At 35.2% G+C, this 20,614-nt stretch overlaps 1 protein-coding gene across 1 annotated transcript in view; it reads left to right on the top strand.

Moving 5' to 3' along the window:
* The window catches only part of MEOX2 (mesenchyme homeobox 2), a 56,264-nt gene extending 38,369 nt beyond the window's left edge, over positions 1-17,895 (top strand). Inside the window, exons 2-3 of the mRNA XM_082755054.1 lie at positions 4,207-4,379; positions 16,775-17,895. Coding sequence (XP_082611180.1) covers positions 4,207-4,379; positions 16,775-16,999 — 398 coding nt within the window. The 3' untranslated portion in view covers positions 17,000-17,895. The remainder of the gene's footprint in view (positions 1-4,206; positions 4,380-16,774) is intronic.
* The last annotated feature ends 2,719 nt before the right edge of the window (positions 17,896-20,614 follow it).

The following is a 20,614-nucleotide window of genomic DNA, read 5'->3' as shown; positions in this document are numbered from 1 at the left end:
TGTTCTCTGCCTCTACACCTACCATTTGGCATAAAATGTAGCCAGTAGAAGAAAATGAAGGTTTTTGGGACCTTTTTCTTTCCCTAGTTGCAACAGCTGCAAAACAGATGTGAGCTGACATTAGTTCTGCCAAAATTCTCTTCCAAGTTTCCCACCCATTTTCCACCAAAGAGAAACTAGTCAGGTGACGTGAACAGAGACCTGAAGGTCAGAAAGAGATGGGAGCTCCCAGTCCTAGTTCTACAGAGACTATTAAAAATAAGCAAGCAAAATAACTCAATTTACTAGTTTCAGAGTTAGAACAACCAAAATTTAGGGCAGTAACATTTCTAGAAATTGCTGAGTAGCATGTTGTCAATGGGAAATAAAAGGAAATCTGCACATGAACCACAGTAACACTGCAACAGAGAAAATCAGATGAGAGCAAGAGTTCCTAACTGGCATTCACCTAACTGAAAACAGCTAAGTGTCTTTTCAGATACATTTTCAATATCTCAAGTGCATTAAGCAAAATACCATTGTCTTGGTGGCCAGGCCTTTTCTGAAACAGATTGCCAAGGATTCCATTTGTTCTGTTGTGTGAACCTCAGTACTGTGAGGGAGAGTCTTCCTTGATTCAGGTTTCTGCTTACCTCTCCAATATCACTTTCAGCTATTTTTGAGTATAACATGATTTTTTCAGAGTAAAAATGTCCTAAATTCTTATCATTTATAGTGACTCAAAGAGAGTAAAAGTGAACATTGAACAATGAAAAAAGACCAATTCATGACTGAGCTCTTCCATATATTGTATGATGACTCAGTGTGACTACAGCAATGAGCTTTAAGAGCTAAACTTGCAGTTCCATCACCTAAAGACAATGGAACACACTAAGTCACGAAGGCTAAGTCACTAAGTCACTAAGTCACTAAGTGACTTACTAAGTCACTAAGTAGCTGTAGTGGCCCTGGCACTGAATTTGTCTGAGTTCAATGCTACTGAAGACCAAACACATCTAAAGTAATATAAATATTAGTATTTTGCTGTTTGGAGAGGTGAGCAAGTGTAGGCTCTTGTCAAGTTCCCCATAGTTCCCCAAGTTCCCCAAGTTCCCAGGTTGGTTAACCTGCTCTATGATGAAGGAAATGTGAAGCAGGCCATGACAGCCCAGGCAGGTATATGTGACAAAGGGAAGAATCATTTAGGGATTTGTGTGCAGTCACACTGGCTGGGGTCTGCCTCTGCAGGAATATGTCTGCAAACAGCAAGCAGTGTGGCAAATGCATTCAATGTCATGCACCAAAAAACCAAACAAACAAACAAACACCCACACACAAAAATCCTGAAACTTTACCACTGTGTCAGTTTGCTGATGAAATCATACTGCTGACAGAACTGTGGCTGCCAGGCATTAACAATCTGATATTTTCTTAAAGGTAACATGCAGCAATGGCAGGAATGTCTTAATAACCAGTTGTCCAAGCATGCTTATATTCACACAGGATCTGTGTGGGCTAACACTTCTAGCAGTGCTGAATCCTCTGTGCTGGCAAACATGAAGGACAACTGCTACTATAGCAGTTACATTTCTTTCTCCTTAGCCCAGGAACATGGAATTTAGATTCTGATGGCATTTATAAGCTGGGAACTCAGAAACATGAGTCTGACCTTTTGGACGTTAGCCTGAAAGATTACATGGCTCATTATGGCTTTACTGGCTGTACAGTCATCTGCTTTCAGAAAAAGTGATTGCATTAAAAGTCTCAGACACTTACAGAAATTGAGATCCTCCTGAGAGATTTTTGTATGGGTACTCCCAAAGATTTTGACTTTGACTAGTCATTACAGCATTGGCTACCAAGCTTTTAAACACCTAACCCCACTTTCTATTTCATTTCCTGATTTATGTCTTTATTTGTAATACTGAAATTTTGTTATGGTGTCAGTGTCATCTGTAAGTGCATTACTTTTATTTAAGGTCACAACCTCCAGCATGGAAAACTGTCATGGATCTTTCTTGCAGTTATGGATATGGGAAGACTGCTTGGCTCATGGCCTCACATGGGCCCAGGTTTATCAAGGGTGCAAAGAGGTCTTCAGCAATGACTTACATGAAATACATTTTTGTGTTGTATTGTAGGTAATCAGCTTGCACACCCACCTTCTTTCAAACATGTATGAAACACAACTCTGGTGGTATAAGGAACAGTAAATCAGAATACTAAAAAAAAAAAAAAATGGTTTAGGTATCTCTTTTCAGTGATTCATTGGAAAGCTGAAATAGAGGCATAAGAATTTAAGTTCGGGTCATCTATATAGAATTTGGACCTGCACAGGCATATGATGAGGTTGTAGAATGGGAAATTTGGGGGAAGAAAAGGTACGTGTATCTTCCTGCAACTGAAAAATGCAGACAGAAGTTACAGTTCTTTTATACTAGTTGCCAAACTAGTATAAAAGAACTAAAGAACTGTAACTTCTGTCTGCATTTTTTTTTTTCTGTCTGCATAGTTTTTTTATACTAGTTGCCAAACTAGTATAAAAGAACTAGGTTTAAGGTGATTTTGAACTATCAGATTCTCTATCTTGAGTCTGGATAACAGACCTTGTCTCCACACTGCTGGTGTGTGTGCTGTCTAACCGGGTCCTTCCAAGAGAAGTCTGACTGTGGCTGGGGCCAAACATATCCCGTACCCATACAGCCACTTTTGAGGATATCCTCAGTATACAAACCAGAATTACATCACACGTTCAAAGCAGAGTTCTGTGTCATGTCAGCAGAAGAGTCTTGGTGATTTGAGCCTTAAAATGAGCTTTAAAATGTCATAAATTAGTGACTTTAGCACTGAGTTAAACATCAACAATTCTCCTGACCAAAAGGAAAAAAAAAAAAAAAAGTTTCCATCCAAACAACAGAGTAACTGATAAAAAGGTAAAAAGTGAAAACATTTTTTACACTTTTATAAAATGTTGACAGTTGACTGTAATTTTGAAACTAGATTCACTGGCCAGTTGGACAGTCTCAGTCATGTTGATGATTCATCAGAGTCCCAGGGAATGATTTCTTATGGGCCTGTTCTTTTGGATGTTGATGCAGGCTTCTATTCAAGTCAGCAGGTGAAGTGTGAATTTATCTGTGACATTTTTAAGATAGTTTTTGAAGCCAGAATTTGACTAACGATACTCCTACTGATCTCTTGTTAATTTTGGATTTATAGGTATTGTATCATTCCCAAACTTATAAATGTCTGTTTCTCCTACAATTCTCACTCTCCCTCCCTCTATTTTCCTTCCTTCCTTCCTTCCTTCCTTCCTTCCTTCCTTCCTTCCTTCCTTCCTTCCTTCCTTCCTTCCTTCCTTCCTACCTTCCTTCCTTCCTTTCTTTCTTTCCAGTTTGATCTGTTTTATTTAAACAGACTTCATTGATACCCACTGAATGACTGTCACTGAGTTCAGTAGTTTGGCTTAGGACTGAATGCACCTCTTTCTGAGGAACCAGGAGGATGGTTATGAAACTTTGAGAAAAGCTCCTTTGATTGTGGCCAAAAGTATTTTTTGGTCATCAGCTGTAACAGTAAGAAATTTCTTATACTGACACTGGCTATGGCATAACTTCCTTACCTGCACCTTGGCATGGATAAGATGGGCCCCCATTATCACATGGGGTGTACTCACTATTTTCTTTTTGATGCTTGTCAAATTTCCTATGGTTTGTCTGTTTTCTTTCACTGAAGGGTGATAGGACTAAACCTTAAAGTGTATTCTTTAAAATAGAGCTGTGGCTTAAGGTATCAGTGAAATGATAGAAGTTAGCAATTCTTGAAGTATTACTCATTAAAATGATACTCAAAAGATGCATATCCTGTAATGGCTGGGTGCACTGAGAGTTGCCAGAAATGGGAAAGAGTTGAAGCTTTGCAGAACTTCTACAGAGAACCATTACGGAAATGAAACACTGCAAGGTTTTAGAGCTAATGTTTGATGTGCATGAATAGAAGCAACAGTTCATGTCTGTCACAATTACTGCTGCTTTCCTGATTTACAGGGAAGCATCCATAGGTATAAAGGCAAAGGTGTGTTTCTGAGAAGAAAGTTTTAGGAATTTAACTTATGTGGAAGGCAGGCATGTTAACTTTGAGGTTGTTTCTTATTTAGCTATGCATTTCTCAATATTTCAATGTCATCTTTTTTTTTTTCTTTTTTTTTTTTTTTTTTTTCCTTTTCAGATTCCCAGGAAGGAAACTACAAGTCAGAGGTCAACAGTAAACCCAGGAAGGAAAGGACAGCTTTCACCAAGGAACAAATCAGAGAGCTAGAAGCAGAATTTGCTCATCATAACTATTTGACCAGGCTGAGGCGGTATGAGATAGCAGTAAACCTTGACCTCACTGAAAGACAGGTACTGATGCAAAATAATGAACTTCAAATACTTGCTCAATATTTATTATGGTTAGTAGCTTTTCAAAGCAGAGCTCTCATGCTAATTATAAATATATCAATATATCAGATTGAATGTTTATACCAAAAAGATACGTCTATTATCTGCTATGCAAGTGTTTTTTATTTTTACATTTACTAGCTACAGACTCGTTTCATCTTGGAGAAAGAGATGGAAGACAAAGGCACAAGTAATATATCTGTTAAACTGGTGCACATCTTTTCTAGTCTGTCCACACAAATGTGGCTGAAAAAGTTGTAGGACCAAGTACAGCATGTGCAAGCAGTCATTTTGCCTGCATGCAACAAATATGAGCATCTTGTTTTAGTCTATTAAATATATGCAGTTGCCATTTGTCCAGAGTTTCTGAACATCCTGTTTCCAGATGGCAGCAAGAATGGGAACACCAGCAAAACTGGAATACAAGCATTTTTAACCACTTTATCTTACCCTGTGCTGTGAAAGCAGAGGAGATGATGGAATTTCTTATCACTGTTATTGGTTTCCTGCTCACCAAACCCTAGTCCGGGAAACACTTCTGCACATGCTCAAGTTTCATCATGCATGTTGTCACATTGATTTCTAATGGAAATATTCATGTTAAGTATGTACCGGAGTTTTCAGGACATCATCCCAACACACTAAGTGTTAAGTCACATCTCAAATAGTAATTACACCAATATAAGCACTTTAAAATGTGTTTTATTAAAAGCATTTAGAATACTGGACCCAAGTACATAAAATCTGATGAAATGTTATGTACTGTTTTATCACTGAAGTTTAAAGAATTTTGCCCACAGATAGACAGTCCTCCTGTCTTCAAGAATCCATGATAGATTGAGGAATTGCTTAAGATAGTGAGTAAGTTGATGATGTATTCAAGGGAAAATGTTAAGATGACACTGAGTAGAGATGTCAATGTATATATTTGTGTATAATCATCAGATCACCCTATTGTGATAGTAATATTTGGTGAATATCTGGAGAACTATATATGCAGATACTTATGCTGACCATGTTTGATAACACCATGATCTGTAAACTCTAGATATAAGAAGTTTTTAAATCAATTGTCTTGAGTTTCATTAACATCATAAATAGACATCTCAGTTAGAATCCATCTTTTTCTATACATGAACTCTCATTCAGTCACAAAAGTGAATGAAAGAACAGTTTCTCTGAAGATTTCTAGAGAAATCCTTTCCCTTCTAGGTTTTCAAGCAGAAGCCAGCAGTTTCTTTTTTGATGTGAAGATGTTACAAGGTTTCGCCAGGTCATTTTAATCTACTTAGATATATTTATGTTTATAGAGCACATGATTTTTTATCAGCTGATCAAATTTTGCCTTTTTCTTTTTCATTACACCTGAGTAAGTTTAGCCTAGACAATTAGATTAACTTCCACACCTCATTTTGACAGCTAAGGGGAGGAGGAATTAATTTTAATCTCAGTGAAAAGGATAAAGGTTTTGTAGAACTGAGAAACAACAGAATTAAAACTATCTGCTGTGCAATTTTATGGGAATCAGTCAGCTGACTTCAGCATACCTTCATTTTTAGCAAGGGTGAATTTGGCCTGGAATTTAATTATTCTTCCTGATAAATTCTTTATTCTTTTCTTTGGTCAGGTTGAGTAGTATAACTAAATGAAGAGACTATTTTAAAGGAAGCAGATAAATTAAAAGCATTTGAATATTGTCTCTGGAGGAAAAAAGACAACCTATGCAACACAAGTGTGGATAATTCGTTTAAGTTATGTGAGCATTTGCTGTTTTCTGGCTGTCACATAATGCATTATGTTGATAATTGTTATAATTTCTATCGAATTATAATTAGTATATCTAATTATCTAATCTAATTCTTCTCTGCTTTCCCAGATTATCTGAATGACAACTGAACTGCTAGAGATAGCTCCCTTCCTTCCTCCTTTCTTGCCTTCCTTCCTGTCTTCCTGCTTAAAGTCACCCTTACTTATGAAAGGAAAAATATCTATCCAGTTCCATATCTTGCAACAATAAAATTTCTGAGAGGGGAAAAAAAAAATAGAGGCTAGCATAAAAACTATATTGTTAATACAAAACAAAAAGAAAATCGAGAGAAAAATCTGGGCATAGTTTTTGGTTTCTGAATCACTCTGAGCCAAGTCATGTTGTCACTCCCAATGTCATCAAGTTTGAAATGTCTCTTTTTGAAATCAAATACTTTGCTTTAATAGTGTGAATAGGCGTGGAACTGGGCATGGGTTTGCATGGTATATGGCAGTCTTCAAAAGCTTAATGCAGTAAATCAAAAGGCTTGCACCTTTTTGCATACTTGTTTTATAGAAATACTTCAGTGACTTATAAAATAACCAAACCAAAACACCCCTCTAGTATAAAGCAGCTGTGAGACTAATATTTCTTTCTTTTTCAGTGAACTTGAACTCATATGCAGGACCTGTCCTTTCATCATTTGCAGAATTAATGATTATTCTTGAATGGGATAACTGTACCTATTTGTTTACATACTACTGTTATTACTTTCTTTTACTAGCTGTTCCAGTTGAGGAGATTAGATTTGATACCAATCTTTTATATATATATATAAGAAAACAGTCTGTTCTCTAAAAATAATTATGACTAAATTAAAATATGTTGATGGGGTTTCCCAAATCACTCTCTTCAGTGACATAGCTTTTTTAGAGAATTACCATTTCTGAAATAGTTTCCCTAGCCTATTTTTACCTCAAAGGCTGCATCGCAGAAAATGGTAAATGATAGGCAGTAGTTCCTTTCTTCAGAAATTTTGAACTTGTGAGTAGTTATATCTGTCTCATTGCAGGCTGTTATACCTATTTAAGTTGCAAGCTTTCTTGATTTCTCATGAAACAGTGAGTTTGCACAAAGAGAACTGAAACTTGTGGCAGATCATACAATGATATAAAATAGCAGTGATCATCATGCAAACTAACATATCCCCTCAGAAATTAGGTTTGAGACCAAAATGCATATTCTACCATATTCAGGAGTTGGACTTGTGGATGATCCTTATTGGTCCCTTCCAACTCAGGATATTCTATGATTTTATTTTTTTTTTTACACTTTTCATTATTGTTTAGTTCTTATTCTTATTTTAATTCTTATTTAATGACAACCATCATATTATTAAGAGGGCAGAGGAGCAAAAATGAATCAAAGGAAAGTATTGTTGGGTCATCCTAAAGTTACAACTTTCAGTTATTTGCCAAGATGAGAGAGAAATCATGGAGCATATTATCTCAAAAAAAGCTCTATCTTCTTCTCAACTATAGTGCTAATTTCAACCATATGTTGCAGCTTAAAAGAGGCACCAACCAACTAACACTTCATAATTACCTTTCTGGCTTTTAAACAAGCTGTAGAAAAAACATATGTTTGACCATATTAAAAGCTATATAAGGGTATTAAAGTTTTCTACAGTGCCAAAGTATGGAGCCAAAGTAAGGCTCCATTTGACTCTTGAAACAACTTAGAAGATCAATTCAAACATAAATGACTCATGGAAGGCCATCTCACAAAAATAATAATAATAAAAACAAAACAAAACAAAACAAACAAATAAACAAACAAACAAACAAAAAAGCATATGGATCAAGAAAAGGAATTAATCCTGTCACTCCCTAAAAAGGAAACCTGAGTTACAAGACAGGAAAATGAAATGAAATGAAATGAAATGAAATGAAATGAAATGAAATGAAATGAAATGAAGTGCCTCAAATGCCTAGATATAGAGTGCACTTTGAGAGCATTATAAGCACATCTAGTGGAAGGATGGCTCTACTAAGGTACTGTAAGAATTCCAGCAGCACAGGTACTTTTAATTCCTGCTCCATCTTCTATAGAATGCACTCATAATCCCTGCTCAACCAGCAGTTAATAATTTTCAGCTGACCTCAATTATATTTTGAAAAGACAGTTAGACTAAAAACTATGCTAGCTCCCTAGATATTTGTAACCTTGACAAGTGCATTCTTGGCTTTTTGTACATCCAGATAAACTTGGAGAAGGTTCCATCCAAACTTTTTAATATCTCACTGTGGGATGAAGAGAGGAAGCAGCTGCTGTGGGGTATCAGAGGCGTGGCAAAATGGACATTTTTATGGAGTTGATCCTGCCAAATATAGAAAGAGTAGGAGATCTTTCCACCTCACAGGATCTTTTTGCAAGGAGCTAATCAAAAGAGCTACGTTGCAGTTCTGCAGGCTAGCTCAGGTTACCGGAATAAACAGTCCAAATACGTAACGTTTCTGTTTGCCAACATAAATGGAAAATCCCACCTAGTCAGATTAAATTTTGCTGATGGCAATGAGAAGGTTTGTTTCTTCTTAGCTTTAACTTCCAGTATCCACCCCAAAGACACAAATAATACATAAAATTCCTGAAACCTTTGATTTTGCATTGACAAGGAACACATTTTGTCAAAATGAAGAGTGTTTTGCATCTGTTTTTGGTTTCCACATATGTCATACCAACATGGATAGAGTGACAAAGGAAGAATCTTTTTAATGTCCCTTTCTATGAGAACAAGAAGCAAGTATCATTATCATTTATATGCTTTTGGACAGTGTTGATAGATTACCTGGGGCAGTGGAGCCATAAGACACATTGGAACATTAAATAGTTACAATTATAAAAATAAGAGAAATTTTCCATTAGAAAGGCTTTTCCCATACAAAGGTTATCTTGGATCACAAGTGACTTGATTGAAATCCTTTTCAGCATCGCAGAGCTGAGATGAGGTTAATCATAGCATTTTTTAGGCACTGAATTTGGGTGGTAAGATAATAGTTACTGGGGTGAGAAAGGCTCCACCAGAGAGTTCATTGCCCCTCAATTGGCCATTTGTTCTGAACCACCTCTGGAGGAGTACATGTCTCTCCATGGCATGCCTAACTTCCCAATTTAGGAAGTTGGATTTCTAAGGTTAGGTGGTGAAATTATTCCCTGTGTATTTTCAAACAAAATGAAAGTGTAGGTTGATATAACATAGTTGACTATATCTGTCTGATTGATTGTGCTGTCAAATCTTTACTGAAAGGGTTGTTAGGCATTGGAATAGGCTGCACAGAGAAGTGGTGGAGTCACCATCCCTGGAGGTCTTTAAAAGACGTTTAGATGTTGAACTTAGTGATATGGTTTAGGGGAGGACTTGTTAGTGTTAAGTCAGAAGTTGGACTCGGTGATCTTGGAGGTCTCTTCCAACCTAGATGATTCTGTGATTCTGTGATCCTCTCTGAAAGGCAGCTGCTCATTCCAGGCTTCCACTCGTTAAGCACTCTCTATATACACTATAATAATGAGCCTGCATAGCTTGAAATCCTCAAGATCATTTGTTTAAACAAAGAATAACACTTTTTGTTAAGAGTAACACTTAATAAAATAAAACTCAGTAATTGAGCAATATAAAAACCAGCAGTAAAAGATACTGTGCTAACTCAGTTTGTTCTTTCTTAGGAAAGAATGCTACTAGCAAACATAATTATATCTTGTGCATAATTTTGATTTGTATGGTAATTCTTAAAAAAAAAAAAAAAAAGTACATGGCTAAACTTCAAACAACACACTTACTTTTACAGTATTGATCGAATTCAAACAAGCAATTCCATGTGCAAAGTTCCAAGAGCCTCAAGCTGTTACTTGTGAATGGATCCTACACCTGCAGAGAAACCCCATGAGGTTCTGGGTGGGGAGAAACCTCTGTTTCTGCCAAAAAATATATCTATGTGATATAGACAGAAATATCAGCAGCTCATCTGGGTATTTTTACAAAGTAAGACTTCTGTCCCCTAAGCCAACCTTTTCTTAAACACAAGTCTAAGGAAGATGTGGCTTGTTTTTTCACCCATTCAAGATGGAGATAGGTTTGTCATTTATGGTCACTTCAAAAAAAAAAAAAAAAAAAGAAAGAAAAAGAAAAAGAAGTCAGGAGGGTTTTTTTTTTGGTTTTGGTTTGTTGCTTTTATTTGTTTTATTTATTTATTTATTTATTTATTTATTTATTTTTAATGCAGGAAATTGAAAAACTGTAGAATCTCTTTCTAGTTTCACTAGTTCCTTCCCCTCAGGGATGTCCTGCTGAAATTGTTGCAGCTTCTTGAGGTTTAATAGCTTTAAATCTGGTTGTTGATTTTGGTTTAGTTTATCATCAAAAGACTCAGGATTGGGTTGTTTTGGAAAGAAAAAACAAACAAACAAACAAACAAACAACCTCCAGAATTCAAGTAATGAACTGTGTTTAAACAAATACAAGTGAGGCTGCTTCTCTCTTGGGCAGGGAGATGGTTTCCAAAGTCAGAAAGTCGCAAAGAACTGTCATGGGCTAGTAGATTGTTTTGTGCTGAGTCAGCTTCTTAACTTTCCTTTTCATTTGACTTTCTTCATCCTAAAGTGGTAGCAGAGAAAAACAGCATACTCAGCTAAAAGCCAGTCTTGATTACACACTGCCTTTTAACTTTCACACTCAGTTTACTTGTGCAAGATGGGTGCAGAATAATGAAAGTTAGATTTTTTTTTATCTCATGAAATAAAATGCTCTGCATTTTACTCATCTGAGTAATTCATGCGAGTGTCTATGCAAAGAAAAGGCAAACTTTAGCTCAAGATGATGTTCCCCACAAATTAGATTTCTACCATGTGTTTCTTTTGTAGATTTAAATGTATATTCAAAGAATTGGAATAGATATATATATATTCCAAAGAATTGGAATAGTAGACCCCCAAAAGACGTGTTTTAGGAGAATAAGGCACAGGGAGTAGCCCCACAGATTGCCTCTTTGACTCTGGATAAAGCAGAGAGACTAATTTTGTCAAAAATACTCCCTTAGATTATGCAAAACAAGTCAGTAGAACCTTAAAAGAACCTTAAAACCCTGAAATGTAGTGCCTTCCTTTTTGATAAAGAAGGTTAGCTGTTAGCTCTGATCATGAAATGAATTTTGAAGATCAATGGTAGAGAAGCCGACACTACTTTGAATGGAATTGAGGAAAATAAACTGAGTGATGTCAAAGACTTCTGAAAATAGAATGAAATACTTTCATCACTGCTGTCCTCTGAAATATAATGTCTATTCCATCCCTGTCTAAATGTGGGAGGTAAAAAGGAGAATGTATCACCTAAGCAGTACCCAAACCTCAACTGACTTCTATGTAACAAAAAACCAGAACTCCCTCCTACACCTTCCTGGGTGCCAAAAGTTCCAGCTGTCCTTTGTGCACCTGCCAAAACCCCCCTTTTTCTCAGCAGCTGCTGCAAAGCACTTGTGTGCATTCAGTGCAAAGTCCTGTAACATAACACGTAGCAGTGAGAAGGTGACTAAATCAATTTTAATCATAAGGTTCTGGTGCCACTCAGTAATTTAGAAAGGTTAATTTTCTCCGATTTATATATTTTGTACTATTTTATAATAAATAAGAAGACATTTAATACTCAGACATATATTTAAACTGGTTTGAAACTTAAAATATATTTAAGTTTTTTAAGACTTAAAATATATTTAAAATTGTTAAGACTAACTACCTTAACTTACTCTCCCATGTATCAAACTATTTAAAATCTTACGTTATCTTTAGTTATTAAACTGATAACTCTTGCTACTGTTTCTAGAAATATTTTAAATGAATAACTTAAATTTTTAAAATAATTTTAAATGAATAGATTTGGTAATTGCAACTGATCTAGTGGAAGGTATCCCTTCAAACTCAAACTGTTGTGTCATTCTGTGATGCTCTTCTTTTTATTCATAGACTAAATAGGGAAAAGAATCTTGCCTTTTTTTTTTTTTTTCTATTCCTACTTGATTTTATAAGTGTATTGAGTAAATTGTTATGAAAATGCTGTCTCTCTATGTATGAAGAAGGTAATTTTCAGCTGTATAGCACCAGTGATTTCTGTAAAGTTCAGGAATTTTACTTTCTTTAAAACTTGGCAGCATAAATGTACTATCTAAAAATAAAAGGAACATTTTCAAAGCCAAAGGAAGTTCAGAAGTAAACTTTTCATTTATTAAAAATCAGAATTATTTTTTGTTATGTTTACCTGTATTAGAAGAAAGTCAATTGGTAGATTAAAAAAATAACAATAAAAGAAAAAGGACAATGGCTGACATGGGGCAGGACACTTAAAAGATTTAGTGATTTGGTCCTCTTGAAACATCATTTAAGTGTAATAAAACAGATGGAATTTGTAATACTGACTTCAAAGGCTCATGCTTAGAAATATGTAACCCTTATAGCAAAATAACAGTCTTGAGTGGTGCAGTCCTCTTGTTTCTAATTTTTCAGGTTTATGAGGTATCAATGCCTTAAATTTTAATCCTGTTTGGGACTCACACCACTAAAATCTGGAATAGAAAACTTAATTTTAGATAAGATTTTAGAAAAGAGCATTTTGAAAGAGCAATTTATATTTATTGAAAGAAAAAAAGAAAACATATTGCAACTGTGGTAGTTATGTTGTTTGAATTCAGTCATTCTTTCATTTGTCAGACAAGAATGTCTTTATTAAGTAATAACCTTTAATGGTAGAAAATATCTGTTTAGCTTTTCTCTATAAGTGTAGAATGCTAAAATCCCACATCAAGAGGAAATATTCTAAAGAGCACGGTAACTATTCTTAATTTTAATGTGACTAAAGGGCTCCACTAAAGAAGGAGTATTAAATCAGAATTTGAGGTGATATGCTCATTTGGAACCAAATTGATATACTGATGTCCATCCATGTCATGAAGTTATATTGAAGGTACATGGGCAAGACAGCATATAGTGTAGCTCTTAAGCCTACTAAAGACCTGTATATCCTAAGTATATATTGATAATTTTAGTAATGTAGACATCAACAATATCAGCTCTCTTCTTTTGAATCTTGTCCCATGATTCCTTCAGACCTTAAAAAATTCCTTAAAAAAATTGTTCACAGCAAAAACATTTCTTTTGTACATCAGGAGACCCATAATGTGAAATTTTACTTGTATCTTAAATAACAGTCTAATCATCAGATGTGGAGATGCAGATGCTAAACAACTTGTTGACTAAGGGAAAAAAAGCTGTGTTTTCGTGCCAGTAAGCAGATGTGCTCAATAGACTGGCTCATAAGTGCTGATTTAGAAACAGCTGTTAATGCTACCATCATCTTTAATATTATTCATTTCCCTTCACTTCCTTTGTTTTCCATGTATACATCTATACATATGCTTGCTCTATACAGTTAAGCTGTGCTAAGAGGGTAGAGAAGAGGGAGTGCATTTTAATAAATAATAGGCAATCAGATCCTGACACCTTGGGCTCCTGCTGGAGCTAACTAAAACAGAATAAAACAGCTCCTACAGTGTGATGTTTGTCACAGTAGATATATAAGTTGCTTTAAAAGGACTTTTTTTTTTTTTTCTCAAAAGTTGTAAATGGGACAAACTATTTTTTTCACTGAAAAAAGTGTTCAAGAATTTTTGAAGTTCACTTCATTATCCAGTCTTTTCCTTTCTCACTCATATATGAATTTCATTATTTTTCTTTCATTCACATTCTCCCCACAAACACTCCTCTCTTTCTCTCTCTCTCTTCCTTCTCCCTCCCCCAACAACCTTTCTTTCTGAGGATTTTTTGTTCTGATGCATGTTTTGTGCAACACCTGTAAGTTTCAAATGATCTGGGCAATTGAAAAACACAGTTTTCCATTACTTCAAATAAATTATCACTTCATTCACACAATTTGCTTCACTTCCTTTCCATTACAAAAATATAGATGGATCACATATCAGTAACTACTCTACCCACCATAATTGACTCTTCAGCTCCAAAGGAAGTTCAGAATTCCTATATCTGAATTCGATCTTCAGAGGAAATAACAAGTGAAGGACTTGTCTCATATTATTAACACTTGGGCATTAAGGGCCTCATCTAGAGTTCATTGAACTCAATGGGAAAACTCCCACTGACATTAATGTACTTTGGATCTGGTCAAAAGTGGATTTCAGTATTTTAAAATGGAGGACATAAGGAATATATATATATATAAAGAATACCTAAAGTATTCCCTTCAGTTACATAAAAATAAACTCACAACATTATTAATAGGAAACTTAAATATAATTAATTTCTATCCTTTGAAAATAATCTTTGGCATATCAATTAATGATTTTTTGTTTGTTTGTTTGATATTCTTTAAGTAAATCAGTTGCAAATTATTTGAAGTCACTAACAACAAAAAAGAATTAAAGCCTTTTTTTTTTTTTTTTTTTTTTAATTTTTCACCAGTTAGGTAGGTGATAAGAGGTACTCCCCTGCCTGTCTCATTGCCTGGAAGCTGGTGCCACTCAGTTCTCCTGATTTTAATGTTGAAGGAGAGAGACTTCTCTGTGCTGCAATTTTGTAAAGTGGTCCACATTATAAATATATATATATATAACAGGAAAAAAAATAATAATTTATTAAAATTATAAGCTTCAGTTTCTTAAGTAGCCAAAAAAGAAATAGACGCATATGGATGGTGGCATGCCCAGGTCTCTCTTATTTATAGTGGATATTGCAGTTAAAGTTAAAATGGGTGGAATTCAGGTTATGCATTGAAAGTTTTTGTTTGTTTGTTTGTTTGTTTTTAATGATACATTCCTTGTATGTATCATCATTTTGTTTTTGTTTAAGGACATAAAAACATTCTGAGAATTGCTTAAATCTTTAAAACATCTCTCCAACCCTGTAATTTCTTTTTATTGAATACAAGTTTATAGGCCCTTTTGTCAGAAGAAGAGTGATAGTATTCTGTGGTACCAGGCTGAATTCAAAGTCTATTGATTTTTTGTGTTTGCATTGTGCCTGCAGTTGCATTTACTACCTTTTCTTGCAACAGTGTAGTTTTGGCTTTTACGAGAGAAACTTCATTGTCTTAATAAATAAATAAACAAATTGACATCTTAAATTCCCCCAGAGAGCTGCCAATTCTGTACTAATGTTGCACCCTTTTGAAAACAGTTTCAACAGACATCTCTGATATGTGACCCAAGAGACCCAAAATTCCCAACATCACAGCAGCCAGTACCAAATACCTTCCCCTTTACACTCATTTCACTGTACAAACCAGATGCTTTGGTACTACTGAGATGACTAACAGAAATGATGTGATAGGCATTAAGGCTCTTAACTAACCTGGAATCATTTTGCTCTGTTCCCAAGTGATTGGCTTTAACAGCTTGCATTGGCTTTAACAGGAACATAGACTATAAATAAATATAGTCTATCTATCTATCACCTCTCTTCCTTTCCACATGTGTACATATAAATAGTGAAGTCAACTATCAATTCAATTGTAATAAAGTTTTAATGTAAAATTCAAAGTGATGTTAAAGGTTAAACACTGGGATGTTTCCGGGATGTATAAGACAGATTCAGCAAAACAGCATTTTTGTGGCTCTATTACTCATGTTGTACAATATGTCCTGCTGTGACTGATCCTTGCTGTTTCTTTTAAAACTCTGAAACACATTCTGCTATACACAGCAGAGGATACACCGACACTGCAAGCTTACTTGCTTTCCTTCCAAGGGAAAAGTTGCAGATATTGTTTATTTTTTATTGTGGAACCTTCCTTTTAAGAGCTGCAGACATACATGCATTATTTTTTTTAACATTAATTCTAAATGGATCAACCCCCAACTTTCTTCTCATTCACAAATAGTGCTTTCAGTGACAGCATTTTAAGCTGATTTGAAATCAGCATCTAGTCTGATCTAATATGGTCTAATATATTTGACAGATGCTATGCACATCCTTTTTTTTTTTTTTTCTTTTTCTTTTGGCTATTGAAAAAAAGTCCTTGTGGTTTGCAGTGCTGGTACTTTTGGTACTTTGGAACTGTGCAAATTTTTATTATTATTATTATTTTCCCATATATTTCTATACAGAGAAGGAGAGGAGGGCAAATGAGTTTCAGCTGGAGTAAAATCTCAGGGTTAAATGATATGACTTCAAATGTGCAGATATATTTTTAATCTTTCATAATTTCTTTTCCAATCTCATCTGAATTTATTCCACATCTCTACCTGCAGAATTAATGCATTCTTCAAGAGCGTGTTAACTCTCCAATGTTTTCTAAAGGGTTCTGAGGTCTTTCTGTGGAGTGCAAAACAGCAGTGATGCATATTGCAGCTGGTCCTGCAGCCTTTTCCATCCACTGTGGTCATTACCCTCACATCCCTAGCACTCACATCACATCCCAAACTTGATCTTTCACTTGTCAAGGAGCTCTTGCTGTGTTTTTTACCGAACAGACAGTGTTGTACTATATCTAGGAAGATCATTATCAACCAGTGACCCCATTTCTATTTTCTTGTTTTGTTTTTCTTCCACAAAGGTAAAAGTTTGGTTCCAGAACAGACGGATGAAGTGGAAGCGGGTAAAAGGGGGCCAGCAAGGGGCAGCAGCCCGGGAAAAGGAACTGGTGAATGTGAAAAAGGGCACACTGCTCCCCTCCGAGCTCTCTGGCATTGGGGCAGCTGGTCTCCAGCACACAGGGGACTCACTAGCGAACGACGACAGCCACGACAGCGATCACAGCTCTGAGCATGCACACTTATGATATACAGAGAGTGTCCCAGCTCCGTTCTCAGGAAAGATGCTTTGCTGGCAAGCCTTACACAGGCATCGTTTACGTATGCAAGTGACTCTGGCAGTGATTTTTAGAGTTGTTATGGAAGATTCAGGCTTATTGTGTCTGCTTTTCTTAATTTTTAGATGGTTTACAGTAAGTGCCGTGTCTTAAAGGTGCCTCACGTATGGAGAAGTGGAAGAAGAACTTTGAACATTCCAGATTTGTTTGTCATGTTCATGACAGCGGGCAGGTATTTTTGCTTTAGCTTGCACTGAAAATTACATTGCTCTCAACAGACGTTATATTCTGAAAACCACAGTGCCACAAAATCACTATCTAGTGGATAAGAAATGTATTTTAACTCTGTATATATTTACCTTACAGCATTTTCCTGTCTTCACTAATTTTAGCAATGCATTCATGTTAGCTGATGGCAATAGTCACTCATGACAATAAATGGCTTTTTGTCTCTTTATTTTTGTTTTGTTTCTCCAAAGACATACAACATATGCAGATACTTTTGTTCAAGTAGAGAACAATACAATAGTGTCTGCTAGTACACGTCCTTGTATGACAGACAAAACAAACGTTATGTTGCATTTACTATCAACTGCTGCTAATAGGGTATTATTAAACTTACCTAGCTCCTCAATTCTTCTTATCTTATAACTGCAAAAATGACTTTTAGGATCATAAGAATAGTCCAGTAACCTGCCAGAAAATTTTTAAGTTCCACTCATGCTCAGTGGAACACCCCTAAAAGATTGTTCATTTCTACTTTGTCATCACTGAGTACATTGATAAGTACTGACACTGCAGAAATGTTGTTGCTTCATCTTCAGTTTAAAAAAAAAAAAAACAAAAAAAAACCAAAAAAAAACAAAGCAAATAAGCTGAAAGTTATTATCAACTGCTCATGTTGGTAGGAATCAAAATATGAAAGTAACTCAGCATTGTGTCCCACATGTTAAATCAAGACATATTTTCTGTTATAAGCTTTTGTGTACATACAGGCAAACACCAAAACCCAAAATTTAATGCAAACCATTGATTGTACTTTGTAAAGAAAAATGTTTAATAAATAATCCTTTTTAAATAATTCTTGACTCTCTACAATGATTTCATAGGAAACTTAAAACAGTTTTTGCAAAAGTCCTACAGAGTTCTGCCTTTCTTGGGTCTTTTGGAGTTTCATCTGTGGACAACACAAAGTTACATTTCCAAATTTAAGTTTTTAATCTTGTATAAACCTTCCACCGTGATCCATTTGCAAAACTCTTTCATTTAGCAGGAAAAAGGCATCTATGCAGTTAATGACATCTTCAGCCAAAACCAATAAGACTCTGTTCAAATATTTTTCCAGATCTAAAACAAATGTAAAGGGTTAACTTGTTGGATCTTGTTGAAATTGATTAAAAAGGAATAAATATAAGGAAACTTACATACTTACATTATCACACCTTTGTTTAATAAAGTTGTTTGAAATAAAACAAAACAAAACAAAACAAAAACACTAAAAGTAGGAGGTGAATTGGACTGGGTTGTGTGGTAGAAGGAGCAGGTTGAAAGAGCAAGAAAGAAATGTGCATGTCATTGTGAGCATTCACTGAAGATCTGCAATGAGGAGCAATAGGACATCATAAAAGTTAAACATGATCAGGAGCTCTGAGTCTGTTCTCCAAATCCTTTCTACTGTAGGCTTGATCTTCCTTGCACATTAGCTGTTGTCATGATCATTTTAGTTTAAAATATTCAAGCAATGGGTAATTCATTTCTTTAAAGACTTCAGAGCATTTTATTGAATCCAGCAGTTACAGAATTTTGCTTTTGTTTTTCCGTTCTTTTTCAAATGTCTTTCTCATACAAAATTGCTTAGAATGTGAGCAGGATAGAGAAATAAGCCAATTGCTTGTGAATATTTGGTATTTTTAATTTGATGGCTGGATGGGAAAGTTTTTTTGAGTGGTGCTGGTGATTATCAAAGTTGAAAAAAAAAAAAAAGTGATCCACACTAAAAGTTTTTATTCTTGACTAGTTTTTCTCACTGCTAAGTGAAACATGGCTAAATTTCAAAATGAAAAAAAAATATATATATATAACAAAAAGTTGAAAAAAATCATCTTGAATTTTGAAATACTACCCATTTTGACAACAGAGACTTAGTCAAATTCTGTGTGACTCATTTAGCTAGTAAAGAGGTAAAAGAATATTATTAGCTTTCATATACTGTAGTTGCCAAAAGTACCTTTTCAGGCTTACAGAATCAATTGCAGTTGTCTTTCATATGCAGTTTAAGACTGAACCTGAAAAGTGTTTGGGCAAGTTTGAGGTGACGTTTCACAGAACAAATGGACGTGCTTTATTTACATTACCTAAAATGTCTTCCTAGCCTAAGGTGTGAGTGGCATCATGATTTGATCAGGATACTCACAATGGATAGGCAGCCAATATGTGTGATGAGGGCAAACATGAAATATAATAATCTCATTACCAGGAAGAAGTTTTTCCATTTGAGAAGTATGGATTTTTTTTTTCCCCCCATTTTCTTAGATTAGATGAATATGTTAGGATTTAAAAAACTGAGAGAAGGGAAAGAAATATGCAAATGAATTTAAAGTGTGAGGAGAATTTTTGATTAGATTTTTTTTTAGATAAATCTCAAACAGAACACTAATATTATGTGACATTATATTTTGGGGTGGAGGGGTGGAGGGAGTGGGGGGAAAAGGAGACTAACAAAACTGATCATGTTCCATGTTCTAAAAGCAGTTAAGACTTTGAATGTGGCTGTAAGGCGCTAACTGGATGTAGATTATTTAAAGACCTCCAGTGGCTTTAAACAACTGTTTTGTGGGCACACCATTGCAAAGTGCAATATGGTGTAGAGATTGCACACTGACAGAGCTTGAAGCTATAAAATCTAAGCACAGTGAGCTTTCTACCATGGTCTTGGAGGAATTTACTTACAAGCACAGCCTCACAGAAGTCCAGACATGCTTCTTCCAGATTTCAGCTAGCTCATGTTCAAGCCACACAGAGCAGCAATGAACCCTCTGCTCTTTAACACTGGTTTGTGGGTAGCAGGTCTGCTCAGGACTCATCAGTGCAGATGATCGGGCTTGTTCTGAACACTCCAATTACTCAAAAACTAGCTTATGGAAGCCTCTGGGATCAACCAGATGTTGCAACATATGATTTTGTATCAAAATTTTAGCATAATTTTATTGTTGAGAAAAATTATGGATAAAGACAAAACTTGAAGTTTTGTTTTATATTTAATGTTTTTTGTCTGCCTACGGACTAACTGAGGGTTCTTCTACCAATCTAGTCATACAGTATGGCTAAGAGTATACCATTTAACAGATGGACACAGTCAAACACTAAGATTGTGATTTCCCCAAGGTTGTGCAGGCACTTGGTGGCAGAACTAAGTGGTATGAAACCTAATTTGTTTTATATCTTTTCCTGATAACATAGATATAGATATATATTTATATATTTTTCTGATAATACAGATATATATATATATATTCCTGATAATATACATGTTTCTGATAGTACAGAGTGGCTAATCACATTTGTGTCTTATCCTTCATGAACTTC

Source organism: Aythya marila (genome assembly GCF_965140915.1).
Source record: "Aythya marila genome assembly, chromosome: 2".
Classification (NCBI taxonomy): Eukaryota; Metazoa; Chordata; class Aves; order Anseriformes; family Anatidae; genus Aythya; species Aythya marila.
This window is presented reverse-complemented; position numbering and strand designations above follow the sequence as displayed.